This window comes from Anser anser (assembly GCF_964211835.1).
Source record: "Anser anser genome assembly, chromosome: 6".
Lineage (NCBI taxonomy): Eukaryota > Metazoa > Chordata > Aves > Anseriformes > Anatidae > Anser > Anser anser.
The window spans coordinates 2,004,301-2,026,075 of NC_139726.1; the positions used below are offsets into that span (position 1 = coordinate 2,004,301).

The 21,775-nt window shown below is 34.6% G+C and overlaps 1 protein-coding gene across 1 annotated transcript in view; it reads left to right on the forward strand.

The window, feature by feature from the left end:
• Nucleotides 1-21,775, forward strand: part of NEB (nebulin) — a 124,469-nt gene that overhangs the window by 11,772 nt on the left and 90,922 nt on the right. The window contains exons 11-40 of the mRNA XM_083840921.1: nucleotides 1,286-1,390; nucleotides 1,578-1,685; nucleotides 2,164-2,280; nucleotides 2,931-3,032; nucleotides 3,113-3,220; nucleotides 3,315-3,419; nucleotides 3,777-3,875; nucleotides 4,317-4,421; nucleotides 4,514-4,621; nucleotides 5,112-5,423; nucleotides 5,554-5,760; nucleotides 6,425-6,529; nucleotides 6,877-6,984; nucleotides 7,806-8,117; nucleotides 9,170-9,376; nucleotides 9,601-9,705; nucleotides 10,149-10,256; nucleotides 11,016-11,327; nucleotides 12,818-13,024; nucleotides 13,796-13,900; nucleotides 14,065-14,172; nucleotides 14,572-14,883; nucleotides 15,627-15,833; nucleotides 16,798-16,902; nucleotides 17,705-17,812; nucleotides 18,343-18,654; nucleotides 18,802-19,008; nucleotides 19,486-19,590; nucleotides 20,496-20,603; nucleotides 21,300-21,611. Of these exons, the coding sequence (XP_083697047.1) occupies nucleotides 1,286-1,390; nucleotides 1,578-1,685; nucleotides 2,164-2,280; nucleotides 2,931-3,032; nucleotides 3,113-3,220; nucleotides 3,315-3,419; nucleotides 3,777-3,875; nucleotides 4,317-4,421; nucleotides 4,514-4,621; nucleotides 5,112-5,423; nucleotides 5,554-5,760; nucleotides 6,425-6,529; nucleotides 6,877-6,984; nucleotides 7,806-8,117; nucleotides 9,170-9,376; nucleotides 9,601-9,705; nucleotides 10,149-10,256; nucleotides 11,016-11,327; nucleotides 12,818-13,024; nucleotides 13,796-13,900; nucleotides 14,065-14,172; nucleotides 14,572-14,883; nucleotides 15,627-15,833; nucleotides 16,798-16,902; nucleotides 17,705-17,812; nucleotides 18,343-18,654; nucleotides 18,802-19,008; nucleotides 19,486-19,590; nucleotides 20,496-20,603; nucleotides 21,300-21,611 (4,929 nt within the window). The remainder of the gene's footprint in view (nucleotides 1-1,285; nucleotides 1,391-1,577; nucleotides 1,686-2,163; nucleotides 2,281-2,930; nucleotides 3,033-3,112; nucleotides 3,221-3,314; nucleotides 3,420-3,776; nucleotides 3,876-4,316; nucleotides 4,422-4,513; nucleotides 4,622-5,111; nucleotides 5,424-5,553; nucleotides 5,761-6,424; nucleotides 6,530-6,876; nucleotides 6,985-7,805; nucleotides 8,118-9,169; nucleotides 9,377-9,600; nucleotides 9,706-10,148; nucleotides 10,257-11,015; nucleotides 11,328-12,817; nucleotides 13,025-13,795; nucleotides 13,901-14,064; nucleotides 14,173-14,571; nucleotides 14,884-15,626; nucleotides 15,834-16,797; nucleotides 16,903-17,704; nucleotides 17,813-18,342; nucleotides 18,655-18,801; nucleotides 19,009-19,485; nucleotides 19,591-20,495; nucleotides 20,604-21,299; nucleotides 21,612-21,775) is intronic.

Sequence of the window (21,775 nt, forward strand, 5' to 3'; positions counted from 1 at the left end):
AAGTTCATGGATATCAGTGGAATGTTTGGCAAATTAGATAGCTATTTCCTGATTTGCACGCTGGATTAGCAAGTAACATTCAACAGTAAATTCCATAACTGCGTGGCATCATTACCAAAGACTCTGACACCAGTCCTCATCAATGCATTTTACATTTAGAATAAAACACAGCTGAGGAACGCGGGAGTTGAAGTGAAATAGAGAAAGACCAGCTTTTGCTGAAGAAACTGGAGCTAAGTCACATGATCGTTTAAGACAGAAGTAGGATTTTAAATCAGTTCAAAATTTAGCTATGATAAGGAGGACATGCATGATTTTGTTGCTGTGTATTAGAAATTATCTCCTATTTAAGTTTAGGAAGTTACAGTGGTTGCAAAAATATTTATGGTTGCAAAAATATTTAGAAATACTATAGTGAACTCATCTGGAAGGTGTAAGACAGTAGTATGTCATTTAGAGAAAATTTCTTGAACCTTAAGTAGCTTAAAAGCTAAATTTTTTTGGCATGGAAAAAGCAAGATTAGTATGATTGTTCTTTGAAATTAATAAAATAGTCAGTAACCTGTATATCTACAAAGCAATAAAATTTAGAAAAAAAATGGTTATTTTTGGCATACACATTCTTTATCAATGTGCTAACAGTTGAAATGGCATTGAAGAAGTTGTATTTTTGTGATAAAGTAATTGTGTCTGAAAATGCATTTGTAACACTGAGTCAAAAATGAAGATGTTTTGTTTAATTAAGCAGACAGTAATTGTTAATTGTTTTTTTAAACACTTTAAACTTTCTGTATAAGCAGTTTATACTTGATTTCCATGAGCTTGAATATAGTCTAAAAGAAATCACACATACCATGCCAATCCATATATTGAAAGGATTTTCCTTTTACGTCCTATAACAAGTTTCAGCAGGAATAACAATAAATTCTGGTTTAACTGATGGTTAATATTATGTACCAATATTATGTGACTAGTGAGAAAACATAACTCAACTAAGGAATATGTTAATGATGTCTCACAGAGAGCATTTCTTATTAAGTCTTTCAGAGTAGATGACATTTCACCTATTCATCCTTTTTGGTCAAGGGAAGGTACTAAGGGAAATAACTGAAAACTGAAGTATTAGGTCAAATCATATGTCAGGTTATTTTGACAGTAACTGCTGAAGTGGTTATAATGCAGATGTAAAATATGAAGCAAATTTAATAAGAAGACTTTTAAAAGCAAATTTGTTAAGTGAAAATTGAACTGGGGATTAATTTTTTTTTTTTTAATTTCATTATAGATTATTTACCATGAGGACTATAATAACAAGATCAAAGGCAAGTGGAGTCAAACTCCATGCTACGATGTTGCAGTTGCAAAAATGAATGCAGAAAATATAAGTATGGTAAGTGAATTATTCAGAAAATCTTGAAATGAACAGCTTTATCCTCTGCTTTGTGTTAATGCGGCAAATACTGATCAGGTTTCCTGCTCCACTTGTTGTATTTCTCTTCATGCTACTTCATGGGTGGCTGATTTGTAATGTAACTGCACTTTATACATTGTTCTCTATTTTTTTCTGCTCCTAATAGAGAAAATACCAGGAAGACTTTGAAAACATTAAAGACCAAATCTACTTTATGCAGACTGAGACTCCAGAATATGAAGCTAATAAGCGAGTTACAAATAACGTCAGTAAGGTATGTGACAACTTCTCCCATTTCTTTAGCCAGAATATAGTTCTGTAGTCAGGACTGTGCTGAAGCTGTTTTGTCAAATGTCAAAAAAATTTTCTTCTGTGCAAAAGATGTATTCTTCTGTGTATTCCACTACAAAGCTTACAATGACTCCTAGCCATGCTTATAAGTCATTATTTTATAACAACATGGCTATTCTGAGATGTCAGCTGATATTTGAAAAATCAAAATATTTGGTGAGCTGCTTAGAGGTGGGGACATCTACTTAATAGCTTATCAATTATTTTGTGACTCTGTCTCCCAGCATGTCATCCCTGCACTCGCGTGATCTGAGTGCTTTTCACGGTTCTTTGCCAATATGAGCCATGAGTTAAAAAACAGAGAGAGAATTTTCCTGAAAATTTCAAGGCGATATAGGTTAGTGAATGTTTGGCTTCTAATACTGATTTTTAAAACCTCACCGCTTTTTTATTTTTTAAAGACAAAATACAGAGCAGACTATGAGAAGAACAAAGCTAATGCAGATTATAATGTGCTTCCTGCTACAGAGAACCCATTGCTGAAGCAATTGAAAACTGCAGGAGATGTGCTGAGTGATGTAAGTATTGTCAAAGTATACCTGGATGATTTTTAGTCAAGTACAATTAACCAAACTCATAATTTCTTCACAAGGCTTCTCCATTGGATCTCTCAGTATTTTAGTTTTATAAACCTATTATTTGTCATGAGATACTAGCGACCAGAATAGTATAGCTAAAAAAGTCATTTCTCTGCAGCAGAGTGTAACAATAGAGTGTAACAATATTTGCAGCATGTTATGGTGATACCTAGTTATTGTATAGTTCATTTAGATTCCTGTGCAGAATGGATCACAGGATGGCAGTTCTTCCTTTACTGCTTAAGGAACTTCAGCTGATGTCAACAATGATAAAATATGCAGTACTTATTCATACGTATTCATATATGTTGAATTCTTGTTACTTACTTCAAGTATGTAATGGCCTTCTTGATTTCTCTCTTCCTATTTTCATCTGTTTGGAAAGAGATTTCTCAGTGTCAGAAGTCACTAAAAAGTGTCTTTTTTTTTTAAATAAGCACTGAAAATAAAAAAGGCCATCTATTTTTTCAGTATTTTGTGAAAGCTTTTCTTTGCAAACATTTCTTAATTTTGCTGTTGTTATTTGTACTGTTTTGTGAGTGACTTTCAGTGCAATCTACTTTATTACCTGACATTATTTTCTTTTGCAGAAATTATACAAAGAAGCCTATGAACAATCAAAAGGAACAAGCATGAATTACTGTGACACACCAAAGTTTCAGACTGATAGCGTTCTAAAGAATTTTAGTGATGTATGTATTTTTATGTTCATTTCTTTCTGTACCAACATTCTTGATTACTTTTATTTATCAACTTGTGATTATTTTTCCAGGTAAAATACAAAGATGCATATCAGAAGAATATTTTAGGGCACTATTTGGGCAGTTTTGAGGACCCACATCATACACACTGTATGAAAGTTGAAGCTATGAAGAGTGATGTAAGTGTGGCAGTCATTCTGTTGTCACCATGATACTTTTATTTTGGAGAAAGCTCAATTATGTTTTCTTACTGAATGTTGATTTTATCCCTAGAAAAATTACAAAGCAGATTACGAGGAGGACAAGACAAAGTGCTACTTCCCTCAGACCATAACTCAAGAATATGAAGCTATTAAGAAGTTAGATCAGTGTAAAGATGTAAGTATAGCATTGCAGTGGTTATCAAATAGCTATTTACATACAGGGTATCTGCTCTGAGGCATATGGAAATTTACAGAGCGATTCCTGTTAATTTTGAAGATTTTCAATTTGTATTTATTAGCGTATGTGACTTTTAAAAACCCTATTAATCTGTAATTTAGAAGCCTTTTGTGGCATCTAGTGATCAAGACAGTTACAGCAAAAGTAACATAAGAATCATTGTGCGGGACAGTACTTATCTGCACCTATGCCCTAACTGCTAGCTATCCCAAGTAATGCTACACTGCTGTGACTTATTAAATAAAGATTTGATTATGTACATTTACCGTGAACGTATTTATTATTTTCCCTCAGCACACCTACAAAAAGCATCCCGATCAAATCAAATTTACTCAAGTGACTGACTCTCCAGTACAGAAGCAAGCAGAGATCAATAGTAAACAGCTGAGTGATGTAAGTATACATACTAAACATGTCACTGTATTCTGAGAATATCAATTTCTGCATTGTGGCCGCTTTCACTTAGAGAGAGAACTTAGAGAACTCCTGAAATCAATGCATAGGTGAATGTGTGTGCATGTATAGGCACAAACATGGACAAAAACATTTGTGTGTATATGCAGTCCTGTTCCAGTGGAAGACCACCTGGAAATCAGATGGTTTTTATTTCTATCAAGTGGCTGTTCATGTCAATTTCGTGTCTATCATTCTAAAAGTATTCTTTGCACCAGTTAAGTCAGTGGGGTTTATGCCGTTCACTAGGCGAGGATTTCATCTCTGTCTTCCTTTGAGAATGAGGTAGCACAAAATCTTTGAGTTGTGCCACTCAGTATTACTAAACATTTGCTATCTAAAAATGTCCTGGTAATTTTCTTTCTTTATTGTTCTTTGCAGATACTGTATAAATCCAAAGGTGAAAAAATTATTCACAAGTACCACCTCCCTCCTGATGTGCCCCAGTTTATCCAGGCTAAAGTTAATGCCTACAATATTAGTGATGTAAGTATATTTCCAGAGTTCTTTATTCAACTTCCAACTTGAAGTTTCTTCTAGCTATAAACTGTTCATTCAAAATTCAATTTTTCTTCTAGAACTATTACAAAACGGGTTTGGAAGAATTAAAATCAAGAGGATATGATCTAAAATCTGATGCTATTCCTATCCGAGCTGCCAAGGCTGCTAGACAGGCTGCCAGTGATGTAAGTGCATCCTTCTTAAAGGAACTATTTAATTCATAAGGGTTTACTTAAACTATATTTGAGAGATATACTGATATTTGAGAGATAACTTCTTTATTGCCTTTTTTGAGCATGTTATTAGAGTATTAATGGCCTTAACACAGTTTTATTTTTATTGGTATTCTGTTGCTTCATTGATGTGTTTATATAATTATATTTAGAAAAGGATGTCTTTTTATGTAATTCTCTCTGAATAAAGAGGCAGACTTACAGTCCAGTATGATTAAGGAAAATTGTTGGAGTAGGTCACTAATGAAAGCTCCATGAGCAATGGACCTGAGTTCTCTCTGTCCTTAATTATAGGTCTGATCATAAATAAGATGAAAGGCTCATCCCTGCATGTGAGGGATACTTTTTGTAGAGAACAAAGGATAGCTTTGCTTTTAATTTACTTTTTACTAAGTTACTATACTTACAACGATGTTCTCTGGGTTCTATTGTATTTTAACAGGTTAACTATAAAAAAGCCTATGAACTTTCCAAGGGTAAACTTGTTGGCTTCCAGAGCCTCCAAGATGATCCCAAACTTGTTCATTATATGAAAGTAGCCAAGATGCAGTCTGAGCGAGAGTACAAGAAAGATTATGAGAAAACGAAAACTAAGTACAACACTCCACTGGATATGGTCAATGTTGTCGGTGCCAAGAAGGCTCAAGAGATTGCCAGCAATGCTAATTACAAGAACCTCCTACATCACTATACTTACTTACCAGATGCAATGAATGTGGAGCTAACCAAAAACATGACGGAAATTCAGAGTGATGTAAGTAAAACCTTATGTGAACAGAATTTTTGAGATGCCTCAAGCAAAAGCTATGAAGCCCCAGGAAAGGTCCCTGAATTGTTTTTTCTCATTCCTGAAGTTCTAAATATTGTCTTTGCTTCTTTATTAGAATGCATACAAAGCAGATTATAATAACTGGATGAAAGGCATTGGTTGGATCCCCCTTGGATCACTAGAAGTAGAAAAAGCTAAAAAAGCTGGAGATGCCTTGAATGAAAAGAAGTATCGTCAGCATCCAGACACCATTAAATTTACAAGTGTGGTGGACACTCCAGTAATGGTCCAAGCCAAACAGAATACAGTTCAGCTCAATGATGTAAGTAGAGAAAGAAAAGAGTCTTGTAGTAGAGTAGAGATGTATCTACTGAAGAGTTGAGCATTGTCTTTAAAATCCTTTTAAGTACTATCAGCTTGGAAGAGTTTCTGTGTATTGTCTTTGTTTTGTACTCTGACTTTGCCCAAGTAATTTCCCAGTAGGAGACTGTCAAGCTCCACGGAGTCATGCAGCTCTTTCAGTTCACATCCCCTGAGCCTGTCCATTTGTATTTTAAGTTTATTTTAAATGCACTGTATTTAAGAAATGATGCAAAATTTTCAAGTTGTTCATGATGTTTTCCCACCTACAATAATGAATGAATTACAGAATGTCTGATTAATGACAGTATGTCTATCATTATAAAACAGCAAGCTTTGTTTTGTACTCTACTACCATTCCTTACTATCCCATGTTTTCGAGAATTGTGTTTTTATGTCCATTGGAGGGCTCAATGCTCTTTAGTGTTTCTGAGTAAAGACTGCATAGAGTATTTAGGACTCATTTCTTCTACCAATAAGATCAGTTACTCTGCATGAAAAGTGCAGTCTCAGTCTTTTGAGATAGGTGGCAATGTATATTTGCAAAACCAAACATAAACCCACAGTGAGCTGGGGCTAGCTGTACAATGAAAGAAGGATTTATTTATGTATCATATATTTTACAGAAACTATACAGATCTTCCGGAGAGGAAGTTAAACATAAATATACTCTTACCCCAGATGTCCCACAGTTTATCCAAGCTAGATACAATGCAGCTAACGTCAGTGATGTAAGTGACTTCTTTTCAATGTTTTACACATTGTTAATGAATTTTTAAGTAATGTGTTGCAGATACACTCATATTCCAGATTTCTTTCACTGATGTGCAGTTCTTTGTAATCAACTGATACCAATGTAATTTTTCATTCTTTGTATCGTTTGAATTTCCAAACAAATCCCAGGTACTCATGTAATCGTTTAATTAATTTAATTTAATTAATAGGGAAGTATTAGAGCACTGAATGAAATATCTGCTTCTAAAGGTTTGCCTGAAGTAGATTTGGCGTAGCTTTGACTTGCATATAATTCTTATGATTACTAGGTTCTCTGGAATAATACAGATTTTCTTTTTTTTAGGCGTATTATAAACAAGACTATCATGATCTAATAGCTAAAGGAAACAATGTATCACTTGATGCTATTCCAATTACTCGAGCCAAAGCTTCAAGAAACATTGCCAGTGATGTAAGTATCTATTCCAGGTATGCTTGTTTTAGGCATTTAGTAAAGAAGTCATCCATTCCAGGCCATGTGGTAGACTTCAAATGTTGTGCAAGTCTCACTAGAGCTGCTAAAATGAGAAAGAATAAAATAAATTTTACACTAACACTTTGGGAAAGACTAAGAATCTCTATTTGTTTGCTTTCTATAAACAAATATTACTGCACAGTTTCTTAAACCAGTTTTCACAGGAGAAATGAAATCATTAGTTCTTGCAATCATCTGGTGACAAATTTCCAGAAAATTAGCTAAATAGGCATCTACTTATGGACTGTGAGACAATATGTGCTGATATGCTTTTGGTTAGACAGCAGAGGACGGCTTATAAATGAATCAGAAAGACATGTAGTCCAAATTGTATGAAGTGGGATGTGATTCAGTGGTTTCAGATAACTAGAGGAAGCTGTCCAGTTGTACTCTATTTATTTGCCATTGCTTTCAAATGACAGAAGGATTGTCTCAGTTGTTTTAATATTTTTCATACACTTCTCAGTACAGGAATGCTTAGGGAATACTTTCCTTTCCTCTCAAGAAATGCTAATGTTGATGAATCTTACTGTGATGTGTGTAACCTGTTGTGTACCACTTTAGATGGTGGAGCAAGATCATCTGATGTAGATGTAGTTGCTGGCTGTGCCATTTAGGCCATTTAGACTAATGTTTATAAACTGCTTGCAGCTTTTTTTTTTTCCAGTGCAAGTCATAAGAGCTTTTCTTTTCTTATTTTTTAATTTACACATAATAGCCATGCCACAATTTATTTGATCTCTTTCCTCTGTTTCTAGTATAAATATAAAGAAGCATATGAAAAGACTAAAGGAAAACAAGTTGGTTTTAGAAGCCTGCAAGATGATCCCAAGCTTGTTCACTATATGCATGTAGCAAAGATTCAGTCTGAGCGTGAGTACAAGAAGGATTATGAGAAGACCAAGACTAACTATCATACACCTCCTGACATGTACAGTATCCAGGCTGCGAAAAAGTCTCAGGATGTAGCTTCTGGTGCCCACTACAAAAATCTGATCCATCACTACACTTATCTGCCAGATGCTATGGATGTTGAGCTTGCAAAGAATATGATGCAAATTCAGAGTGATGTAAGTATTTCAGTGGCCGCAATTTCATAGATGTTTTCTTGCACACTGTGAAAATAAAATACGAGTTTGTATTCAGTGAAAATTGCCACTGCTGTACCAGAATGGTCTGTTTTTCTTATGTCTCGGGGAAGAACATTAGAAGCTTTAAGTATCAGCTGTGAGAATTTAGAAATAATACATTCCAGGTGAGTTACGCTCAAAGGGATTTTGTTGTTGGCATGTCTTTGAAGACCAGATTTGTGGGATATTGCATTCAAATGTGTTTTTTTTTTCTTCACATTTTCTCAGAAGACTTTATTCTGCAACTAACATAATTTTGTTTTATTCTTTAAGACTTTTAATTTCCCTGCTTTGTCTTCATGTGAGATAGGTATGGTAATGTAGCTGGACTATTATTATCTATTGAGCATGAAGGAATGGACAAAATTTGGTTATTGGCATTATTAGGAATATATCCTCTGGAGATCTCTAGCATTAGAGATTTCATTTAGGACCTTCTTGATATTTCTTGCAGATACAGTTTCAAATGGTTGCCTGAGCATACCAGGTTGCACTTTGCATCTAGGGTAGATGTTTTACCTGAGGTCTGTGAATTCTGCATACTTTACTGTAGAAGGAAGTACAGGAGGACAAAAAAGTCTCTGCTCTGTGGACCTTTAAACAAAAGGCCAGATCTTGTAAAGTCTGCTGAAACACAGACCAAATTAAACCATGTTAAATGATCACCATATGATAGTTTAGAAGATATTAATCTTCTAAAGATTAATTAAGAAGAGGTTTGTGAAATTTTTCACAAGGGTAAGAGAAAAGAAGCTTAGTAAATACTGAACGGATGTTACTGTTTATAAGAAATGAATCAGGAAGAAAAAGGTACAGTAGCTCATCTTATTCCCTATGAAATCACAGAAAAACAAACAAACAAATCTGTTGTTCCCTTTTAGAATTTATAAATATTTTCTGCTAATGTGGAACTTCCTAGCTAGACTCTGTGGTAATTGTTTTAAACAGTTCTGTGGGATAGTCTTGGTCCATGTTGTCTTTCTGTCCTTCAGAATGCATACAAACAAGATTATAATAGCTGGTTCAAGGGTATTGGATGGAGTCCTCTTGGTTCTCTGGATGTTGAAAAAGCTAAAAAGGCTGGAGATGCATTAAATGAAAAGAAATACCGTCAGCACCCAGACACCATCAAATTTACAAGTATACCAGATTCAATACCAATGGTTTTAGCTCAGCACAATACCAAGCAACTGAGTGATGTAAGTAATTTTTCATTATTAATACAATATAGTGATTTTATTTCTTACCATGTGTATGATTTTTATGTTACTATTTGAAACCCTTTAGGTTTTAAAAACTGTACAAGTAGTAAAAATGCAATATGTTGGTAAGAATTAAGCGTTGTTGCTTTGTCTCTACTTATTAACACTAATTATGCATCTCTTGCACTTGTTAACAAGTGTTTGTTTATTTTTCCTTGCAGGTAACATATAAGCAAGAGGGTGAGAAAGTAAAACACAAATACACCCTGGATCCTGATGTTCCTCAGTTTATTCAAGCCAGGGTCAATGCCTTCAATTTGAGTGATGTGAGCATATAATTGACAGTTCATTCAATAATATATTTATTTATCATTTACTTAGTAGAAAAATTACCTTTTATATATTCATGCTATAATATCAAATATAGAAAGATAAGGTTGGTTTTCTGGGCTGCAAGCACACATTGCAGCCTCATGTTGAGCTTCACATCAACCAACACCCCCAGGTCCTTCTCCTCAGGGCTGCTCTCAAACTGTTTTCCACCCAGCCTGTATTTGTGGATCGCACAGGCCCATTTCTCAAGCCTGTCCAGGTCCCTTCGTATTTATTATAATACAGTTGTTGTTTGTGTAGGGGTTAACATTTTTCCCCGCAATTGCACAGACTAATATTTCGATCCACATAAATACAATAAAAAAGTAAGGTCTTAAACAACTTTAAAAAAATTTTTTATCGTGATATTACAATCTCCTACCTTTTTCCCTGCAAGGCGAACTACAAAGCAGACTGGAAAAAAACGATTGCCAAAGGATATGATCTGAAACCAGATGCCATTCCGATTATTGCTGCTAAAGCTTCTCGAAATATTGCAAGTGATGTAAGTATAATTTACATAAAGAGGAATACAAAAATCTACTGTTACAGCTTTCTGTAGTATATTATACCATACAGCATATCTACATGCATATAAGGATATAGAAATACTTAACACTGAGAACTGAAATTCTTATGGTACTGTGAAATAATAAGCAAATTTAGATGTTTACATTAACCTCAGAAAAAAGGTGTTTCTTTGGAATTGTGTTTTAATGTGACTGAGTGCTGGTGAGCTGGGTCTGTTTGTTACATGTGGTTAAAGTATCCACCAGCTTCTTTGAAAGTTTCTGTTATAATTTATCTATTCTGTATTTTTTGTTGCTGGAGATCTGTACATCTGCCTGTCCATACAGGACTGTAGCTGTTTTCAGGCAGGTACAGTCAATTGACAACATCAAAGCTTGGTGTGCTATCTGACACAAGCCATACCATTATGCTGTTCTTTTAATTAAAATCTGAATGTTCTTCAGAGTTAGAAATCTATGGCAGTAAAATAAAATATGGCAGAGGCAATGGCAAGAGAGGCCTTGTACTTCATATCCAGATTTATGTCTATACGAGGGGTCAAGATGAGCTGAGTAATCCAGCAGCCCTCTTCTTTTTTTGAATCCAGATTAATCCTGTGCTGTCTGAAAAATAATTTCTAAATTTTTGGAATGAATTGTAATTTTAAAAATATTAAATTTCAACTTATTAGAATTATCAAAAGTATATTTTCTGTTTCCAAAGTGGATAAGAATTTCTCTTGCTTTGTCTGTAGTATAAGTACAAGGAATCATATGAGAAAGAAAAAGGCAAACAGGTTGGATACCGCAGCCTGCAGGATGATCCTAAACTTGTTCATTATATGAATGTGGCCAAAATGCAATCAGATCGTGAATACAAGAAAGATTATGAAGTCAGCAAGACCAAATATCATACTCCCTTGGATATGTTCAGCGTGACAGCTGCCAAGAAAGCTCAAGAAGCAGTTACAAACACGGGCTATAAACAGCTAATTCACGATTATACGCTCTTGCCTGATTCTGTGAATCTGGAACTATCAAGAAATGTGATGCAGCTTCAGAGTGATGTACGTAACGATTAATCAGCTTATTTTTTTCTTCTCAGAATTAGTATGTTACAATATTAGCCTTTTAAGGCTAGAAAATTAACTGTATGATATTATCAGTGCACTGAGATGTTAATGTCTGGTCTGGAACTGTGTGTTTTCCAAAGTTTATCATAAATAGATAAGTTCTAGGAAACTTACTTAGCAAATAACTTTACTTCTCAGCAAATGAATGTTTTGCTAATTCCTTTATTTTTGCAGTTGGATATGTAGTTACAGTATGTTAGTACTGTGATTATCATTTGTACTCTCAGATATCATAGATTATTTCCAGAGTCTAAATTATGAGTATATAAAAGTATATTTTATTTAAGTTTATCAAAATATACGTGTTATAAGTTTGTATTATACCTAAGGATTATACCTGGATTGTACCTAGGGACTTGAGATTTATTTATTTGGTTCACTTTTCTTCCTGCCTTTGTCCTCCGACAGATGCATGTGCCATGCACGCTAAGGATGCGTGTTTAAGTTATAAAAATCTTTGTAGTTTCCGTTAAGTTCTGTGACTCATTTCCATGTGTAACATTGGAGTCTACTTTTTGCTTACCCAGGAAGTATTAAGATTAGTCTGCATTTTTAGTGGTCTTCTGACAAATTCAAAACTCACCAAAAGCTCAAATAATCTAATGGAGAACATTCTTCACATTCTGAGCTTTGTTTGGTGAGGAAAATGTGCTTGTTCCCACTGGCCAAGAGATAGAAGATCTGACCTTAAAACACAATTCAAATCTAGAAATTTTTATTTCAAGCTTTTTGCTTCCCTGTTGTATTTTTAGGTAGCCTTGCTGAGTAGGCTGAGGTTGCTTGACTGTCTAACTCAGGATCTCTGCAAGGAGAGATGACTCATAATTCAGGAGAAACTTTGTCCTGTGTACAGCTAATACGTGTTCTTTTTCTCAGATGCTGCTCTGCTATTTTCCTTGTTACTTCTAACACTGCAGTTCAGGAACATATTTCATTTTTGCAGCATTTTCATGCCTTTATCAGTTCTAAAGCCATATTACGATGTGTGATTAAATAGGACTGGTTTCTGTTCAAGATTAAAGCAGAAACTGTAGGAAAAAACATCATAGTGAATTAATTCCACTGTGAACTGAGTTGACTAACAAAGAGTGTCATTTAAAAAACTGACTATTTTTGTCTGTTTTTCATGTTTACCATTCAAAGTTTGTTTTAAAGTCTGTGCATTTGGTCTGTAGTGTGAGTTCTAAACATTGGTTTAGTGAAAATAGTTTCTTTACTCCTAACAATTTTAATGTTATGCTAAGGAGCTGGAAAACATTCATGATTTAAACAGGCTTGCCCAAATTTTCTTTCAAATCAGAATGACCAGGAGAAGTTTTAAGGCCTCATCTGTGTTTTTTTGTTTTGTTTTGTTTGTTTGTTATATACAGGCATTCTGATTTGCCTTGTCTCACTGTGTTTTTCCTTGTTTATTTTTTTAAAAGAATGTATATAAAGCAGACTTTAATAACTGGTTGAGAGGAGTCGGCTGGTTGCCAATTCAATCACTGGACGTAGAAAAGGCCAAAAAAGCTACAGAGATTCTCAGTGAAAAGAAGTATCGCCAGCATCCAGACAAGCTGAAGTACTCTATTCCAATGGATGCGATGGAACAAGTATTAGCTAAGCAAAATGCCAAGATCATGAATAAGGTGAGAACTTGTTCAGATGATTGTGACTGAGCCAGAGGTAGGGTCTTCATCTCGCAAAATCATGCGATGGGTGTATTCCCGCTTAGGTCATCAGAATTTTCAGTGGGTATAGTGGTTTGCTTGGTTAAAACTGGACACTAAGCAATGATGAAGCCTCAGAATGTAAGCATAATTGAGAGAGTTTTAAGTTTATAGAGATTAAAGATTTCTCTTTTGTGCATATGATGAAAAATATCTTCTCCAGATTTATGGTACTTTGGCAATGGTGCTCTTTTTATATATAATAGTGAGCACAAAAAACACCCTAAAATCCTGTCAAGTTTTTACAAGTATCCTCAGAAAAAGGGAATTCTTTAAATTTGTTCCTAAATTTGTTGGTGTTATCTGGAACACCACTGATCCTTATTCCTTGTATACCATGGAAAGAGGGTGCATGAAAAAAAAACACTTACGCTTTACAAGGACATATATATTTATATATATTTATAAGGATATACATAAAACAGGGATGACAGCAGACTGAAAATTTTAAATTTAATTTTTTAATAGTTATCAAAACAAACTTTGCAAATTTCTCAAATGAAATACTAAAGAAAGAGGAGGAATATAATATTTTCATGCTGCATTTATAATTGTGGAGATTATTTATAGTGCTTATGGAACTTTGTACTGTAAAACATTATTTATTTCACATAAGCAAAACAAAAGCAAACTTATATTTTATGAGTGCATTGCCTATTGAACGCTAAATGTCATTTTTTTTAATTGCAGAGGCTCTACACTGATAAATGGAACAAAGAGAAGACCAGCATTCATGTTATGCCAGATACTCCAGAAATTCTGCAGTCTAAAGTGAACCAGATCACAATGAGTAATGTGAGTTACTATGCTCGAAGTGGGCATTCAGTGTCTGTTGCATAGATCAAAAATTGGTGTAATTTTTAGGTTTTCTTTTGAAAATATTTCAATTCAGATGCAGGTTACTTTGGTACTTCTGCATTCATAACAGAGTACCTGTTCTCTTTTACATTTTAAATCAGAAATTATACAAAGCTGAATGGGAGGAAGACAAGAAGAAAGGTTATGACATGAAGACAGATGCCATTCCAATAAAAGCAGCCAAAGCCTCCAGAGACATTGCGAGTGATGTAAGTTTGTTTACTTGGTAGCATTCAGAATTTTTTCAGAGCCAATCAGAACTTTTCAAAATGCTGTGTTATGCACAAATGTGATTTTTCAAGCATCTTGGAAAATCTGAGTTTCAGTTATATGCTTGATGTGATAAACCTTTGTCGTACTTGCTCTCAGGCATATTTTGTCTCCCGTAGAATAACACTGAATTGTGCTTTTTTGCTCTTTGTTCAGCAAGCTGCTAAGCTTCATATGCCTGTGTTCAATAGGTTATTTTATAAGACTGAATATGTTTAAATGACTAAGCCTGAAATTCTGTGATGAAAAAGAACCAGTATTTTCTGTCTTCAAAGATAGAAATGAGCTTAATCATGCTTTTTTTTTTTCCTCCCGCTCTTTGTCTTTCCTGCTGTCAGTATAAGTACAAACTAGCCTACGAAAAAGCAAAAGGAAAGCATATTGGGTTCCGCAGCCTTGAAGATGATCCCAAGCTAGTGCACTTCATGCAGGTGGCTAAGATGCAATCTGATCGTGAATACAAAAAAGATTATGAGAAGGCAAAGACTAACTTCCATACTCCAGTTGACATGCTCAGTGTTGTGGCAGCCAAGAAAGCACAGGAAGTGGCTACAAATACAAACTACAAAAGCTTGATCCATACCTACAATGTTCTACCTGATGCTATGAGTCTTGAATTAGCCAAAAACATGATGCAGTTACAAAGTGACGTAAGTGAGAGACTCTTCAACCTTTGCATTACTAATACAATGTTCCTTAGATTATGAGAATATACTGTAAGATAAATAGATTTTTCTTAGTGAAATTCAGTTATATACTAAAATGTGGTAAATAAAATGAGATCTTCAGTAAAGATAGCCATTGTATATTTCTAAGACTCTGAAATATTAAATTACACCTATTGCTAAAGAATTCAGGCTCAAAAATAAGCTGTTTTATTAATGAAGTAGAATGGATGTTTAAATGTTCCATCAGACTCTTCAGCAGCAGTCCTTTTGTGCAGGCCAAGGCAGGAAAAGCTTCACTTTTCAGCAGTTTTGTCTTGTACTTCCAAGAAGATGTCCTCTTAGAAAAAGGGGAAGCAAACTATGTAGCTGTGTTCGTTTCTGGGATGTTCAGACTCTAGAGAAACCAGATTTATTTTTTTTGTCAGGATAGTGGTTCAGCTGATCCTCTTCTCCAAGAGGGCCTTAGCATGTAATCTTAATGTGAGCAATCTATATCCATCATAAGGAGGATGTGAACACTGTATAAAGGGAAGTATAATAAAATACAGACAGTACTGTAACAAATACATTTCTAAGAAAACACTGGATATGTCTTGATATTATTTGGTTCTTCTTAGAACAAGTGCATTCAAAATCTAATATTCATTAAACACGGGAGGAAGTGTCAAGATTTCCAGATATTCATGTGCATCTATCTGATTATTTTATTTTCTTTCTGCTTCCAGAATCAATATAGAGCAGAATACGATGAAAGCATGAAAGGTGTTGGATGGATGCCACTGGGCTCCCTGGAGGCTGAGAAGAACAAGAAAGCAATGGAAATTGTTAGTGAAAAGAAATACCGCCAGCATCCAGACAAGCTGAAGTATTCTGTTCCTATGGATTCCATGAACATGGTCTTAGCTTTAAATAATGCTAAAATCATGGATGAGGTAAGAAGGTGTTCATCAAAACTTAGCTAAATTTGCACAAATATGAAATGAATTATTCATAACAATACACAATCTTATTGGGTGACTAATGTCTGAATTTTTCAGTTTTGGCAACTAATGAGAATGCTTGACTGTCAGTGTATTTCATCTTCATAGAGCTTTTCTATACCTGAAAGCAAAGCATGACCATAATATTTTATTCATAAGGTCTACACAGCATAAAAGATTGTAGACTGTTAATAGTTTAACTCTAGAGGCTAAAAGTTCCAGAGTGATTTGCTTTTGAAAATAACATTTAAACTTTTAAACATATAGCCTGTTTCATCTGATGCCTGTTACATCAATGTGGAATTGCAGCACGATATGAATACTCTTGTAATGAGATATTTATTTCCTGGCTCTTCTGCTGAACTGATAGAATCTGCTGCTGTTCTTTAGAAATGTCTAGTGTTCACATGCATTGGAGATGCAGTGCTCACCAGAATTTTAGGTTTTTCATAGCTTTACTTCCTCTAAGAAAACTTTTGTTACATCTCTCTCAATTGCTACTTATTTTTCACGAGATAAGCTGATAATCTTCCACCTCAAACAAGGTGGCTAACAACCTACTCTTCTAACACTTTTTTTTTTCTTCTGCCTTCTGACCTGACTGTGATAGGTGTTGTTTTCTCTTGTTGAATGTGCTTGAACATGCTGCTGGGCAAGAGACAAGCAATAAAATACTGTAGCAAGATTGGTATTGGTTCAACTTTTATTTTAGACTTGCACAATTAACTTCATAAGAGCTATTTCTGATTCATGTTGCTTTTAAATGGTAAAATAAAAATACAAATGGTCTTACCATATTAGGAGTTGCATCATTTTAAAGAAAGATTGTATTTAAAATAGTGACATTTTAATAATAAAGATATTGTTATATTTAATTTTTTTGTACGTTGACATGTTTTTTCCTTTGTCCCTCCAGCACCAATACAAACAAGCATGGGAAGAAGACAAAAAGAAAGTTCACATCACACCAGATATTCCACAGATCGCTTTAGCAAAAGCTAATGCATTTAATTTAAGTGATGTGAGTACTGTTTGTAAGGCTAAGAGGTTGCACCTGTTTTTTTGTTTTGTTTTGTTTTGTTTTTTATTAGGACTAATAAGTGAAATAACAGCATAGGAAAGTCTCCCTAATTCTCAGTTGGCTAATCTGTATTAGTTTCACAATAAGCTATTTATTTTTCTTTCCCCCCCTCCTTCTCTGAGATTACATACCAAAAGTTGTCAAGAAGAAGCCATAGTGTTTATGGATAGATTATGAAGTATTCGTGTAGGTCATTAAAACATAGCAGTTATTAGGAAAATGGTAGAGTCTGAGCATTATCCATGTTTGTTACTGCATTTATTTTATTTCCTAATACACGTTTTGTACTGCATTCAAAATTCTGTCTTGTAGGTTCAACCTATTCTTTATGTAACATGGTATCATAGACAGTTTCTCAGTAGCTGGTTGTTAAATCTACATATGTCAAATAAAGATTTGTTTGTAATTGCGCACATCTTTATGTGCTTGTAAATAGACATCTAATTTTTAGATGCAACTTTTCACCAGTATTTGTGCATGTGGGAAGCAAGTGCAAATACTTGGTCTTTTTGCTTTAGGTTATTGTTGTTGATTGTAGCACTGTTCAGCTACACTGATGTATAAATACTAGGACTGAAGTTAATTTTGAAGGTGGATTCATCTCTTTGTGAACCTGAGTGCCATAAACAGCTGTTCAAGGGGTATTAAACATATGAATAGTCTGTGTTTCAAGTTGACGTATAAAATGTATACAGTATTGTGTTTTGTTTGTTTAAAGGATGAGTCTTCTTTCTTTTCACAGAAAATGTACAGACTTTCTTTTGAAGAAACCAGGAAGAAAGGGTATGATCTCAGAGCTGATGCTATCCCTATTAAAGCTGCCAGAGCTTCTAGGGACATTGCTAGTGATGTAAGTTCTGAAAAGAAAAAACAATCAATTTCAGACATTGTAAAACATTCTTTTCTTAACACGGCTCAATTTTATATGCTAAGTGTGTGAAGTCTATTTATTCTCTTGTTTGTAAATAATTGACATATTCAGCATATATTCTAATAAATTTTCTCGCAGAGTTAAAGAAGAATTTCTCCATTAGAAGGATTAGGAGATAAATGAGGGATTCTTCCTGGGGAAAAAAAAAAATGCTGTTCATTTCTTATTGTTCTAGTGCTTGGATATTTTATAAATGTAATATTGCCCCAGCCCAGGTGCAGCACTTTGCACTTAAACTTGTTGAACTTCATTAGGTTCACGTGGGCCCACTTCTCTAGTTTGTCCAGGTCCCTTTGGATGGCTTCCCTTCCTTCTGGTGTATTGATTGCACCACTTTATTTAATAATGTAAAAATCTTATTTTACTTTTTTTTTTTGCCTTACAAGATAGACATTGCTTGTTAAAGAAATGAAGTAGAACTAAAGTCTCTGTCTCTGTTCTCTGCACAGTATAAATACAAATTAGGTTATGAAAAAGACAAGGGAAAGCTTGTAGGCTTCCGCAGCCTTCAGGATGATCCCAAGCTTGTCCATTATATGCAAGTGGCTAAGATGCAGTCTGATCGTGAATACAAGAAGGCCTATGAGACGAGCAAGACGCATTACCAAACACCTTCTGATGCTCTCAGTATCGTGGCAGCTAAGGAGGCACAAGATCGTGTAACAAATACAAACTACAAACGACTGATACACCACTATATGCTTCTACCAGATGCAATGAGTTTTGAACTGTACAGAAACATGAATCAGATACAAAGTAATGTAAGTTTCTCTTTTCTTTCTGACTATCATTCACAGCTGTGCCTGTTTTCCTCTTTTCTCATTATGGCTGTGTTTTGGAAAGAACAGGATTATTTAGTGTGAACCGTTCATAAATTGTAAACTTTCATTTTGTGTCCTGATTTGCAGAATGAGTACAAGCAGGATTACAATGAATGGTTCAAGGGTATTGGTTGGAGTCCTGCTGGTTCTCTGGACGTGGAGAAATCTAAGAAAGCTACAGAAATTGCAAGTGACCAGAAATACCGCCAGCATCCCAGCATGTTCCATTTTACAAAACAGAATGATGCAATGGACATGGTCCTTGCAAAGCATAATGCAGATATAATGAATAAAGTGAGTATTTATGGGCAAAATTAGTCAGGCACTCAAATACAATCCAAATTAATAAACACTGTATAAATCTCTCACCACTTTTATGTAGCAGTGTTTCCCTGGGAAAAACAACTGTCACAGATTTCTCCTTTTTCAATTTTTTTCTTAATTGAAACACTCATTTACTGACAAGTGGCATTGGTTAAATAAATCTTATCTCATTTTTTCATAGCCACCTCTTCAACATCTATTTTTCTCACTCTTACGTAGAAATCATTGGCCCTGAAAATCTTGCTAGGTAGACCTCATTTGAAGCAGGACTGGATCCTAATTCAGCTCATTCTGGGGTAGTTCATTACATAATAAAATAAATCTAAGTTAGCATCTTCTGCTTTTTACCCATCCATAGTCAAAGTGCACAAACAGAAAGGTGAAAACCTTGAAAGAACCATCCTTTGTCATTTATACTAACACAGCTGATGTTACTTTTTTCAATAGCATGCTTATACTCAAGCTTGGGAGAAGGATAAAACTCAAGTTCACGTGATGCCAGATACACCAGATATTCTACAAGCAAAACAGAACAAGGCGAACTACAGTCAGGTAGTGCTTTTTCATGCTTTCTGTTACATTTCAAATTAGTATCTATTTTCTTCAAATTTAAAGGATCCTTCCTATTTCAAAATAAAAGTTAATTGATAAAGGTTAGAAAAAAATGGAAGAGAGATTTTAGAACAAAGGCAAGAATTTTGCTGTGAAAGAGTAGCAATATATATAATATATACAAAATATATTCAGAGTAGCAATAGTTACCATCTTCAAGGTAGCAAAGTTACAGCCTAAATTATAGCAAAATATATGGAAAACATGGGTTCTATTTTTGACCTCTGGAAGTGTGAAGTCCATACTCCAGAGAAATCAATCGTGTTACAAATTCCTTACTATAAAATTATAAGTTCATTGTGTATATTTTTAACTTTATATATAAGAAAATAATTACATGTAATGATTTGAACTTTTCTTTCAGTTTTTAAATATCAGAAATTTTGCTATTTAAAGCAATTAGATTTTGCTTTGCATGATTGCTCAGAGGCAAATTTTCAGCATACGAGGGCTGGAACTTTAAATCAATTGTGCCTGAAATGAATTGACTATTAAATAACTACATTACAGCCTTATTAATTAAAATTTTGATAGGCCCATTAAAAAGTTTTCAGTTATCCCAGATTTCAAATTTCCCAGTTATGTGTCAAGTCCTAAAGATATCCTGTGATAGGAAAGTGCTGCAGTAAATAAAAGCTATTTAATCACTGGCCTAAGACTTGGAAGACTACCTTCCCTGCCTATCACATTTTCCCTTTTCTCAGTTTTCATTCCAGTAGCTCTTCTCTCATAACTGAAGCTTTTGAGGTAACAAGAATTAGGTAATACGGATCACTAGCATATCTAAGTGGAAGGTAATATATGTATTACTAAGGCTTTTTAACTAAAATTGTTTTCAATTTTAGAAATTGTACAAGCTTGGCTGGGAGGAAATGATAAAGAAGGGCTATGACCTCACACCTGAAGCCATTTCAGTGAAAGCTGCCAAAGCTTCAAGGGACATTGCAAGTGACGTAAGCAACACTTCTAATTCAGTCTGAAATGCACTTCTTTGTGCATCCCTCTGCTAAGGTGTACCTTGGAGTAAATAAGCAAAATTGATGAAGAAACACTTTCCTGATCTGTTTTTGTGAGTTTGTTTTTTGAAGAAAAGATTTGAAGGAGAGTTGTTCTTAGGTCTTAGCAATTCCAAAGTCCATCCATGAAGTGGCAATTTAGTCCACGTAGCTGATCCCAGTGCCTATACTTGGAAATCCTCTTTACGACTCCGAAATAGATATGGTGACACATATATTTCTATTACTTTCTGTAACTTGCTACTGGTATGACTCCTGAATTTATGGAACAGATTTCATTAATCATTGGATGTTTAAGCTGATTATTTTATTCATCAAAATATTTAAATGCGACAGCCTTTGGGAGTTCTGAACTGTGTGACTGTATAAATCAAATGGCACAGGAGACCACTGTTAGAGATATGCCCTCTTCCTCTCCAGGAGACTCTGTTTATTCCCAGGCAAAGCATTCACAGACACCAAGTGATGCACATGAATCAGGGGGCTACTAAACCTTTACATGAGATGCTATAGCAAGTTGCTCATTTCATTGGTAATGAGGAACATTGAACTGAGTGAATATATTTGCCTTATTTATTTTACCACTGCCTGATTCTTACTGTAATTTCAATAATGCAACATTTTTAATTTTAGTACAAGTACAAAGAAGGTTACCGCAAGCAACAGGGACATCACATTGGATTCCGCAGCTTACAGGATGATCCTAAGATGTTGTGGTCTATGCAAGTAGCTAAGATGCAGAGTGAGAGGGAGTATAAGAAAGATTTTGAGAAGTGGAAGACAAAGTTCAACATGCCCGTGGATATGTTGGGCTTCCTTCTTGCTAAGAAATGTCAGGAATTGGTTAGCGATATAGACTACAAACAGATGCTACACCGCTGGACTTGTCTACCAGACCAGAACGATGTCACTCAAGCGAAGAGGGTCTATGAACTACAGAGTGATGTAAGCTTCCGCTGGATTTCATTCATTCATTTTCTGTAAGATATTTACTACTTATGGAACAGTTTCTGTAATAACTCTCTTTTGATATTAGTATAGATCAGACTGAAGTTAATATACCAGTTAGCTTTTTAATATGGTTTAATACATGAACAGTAAAAGAACCT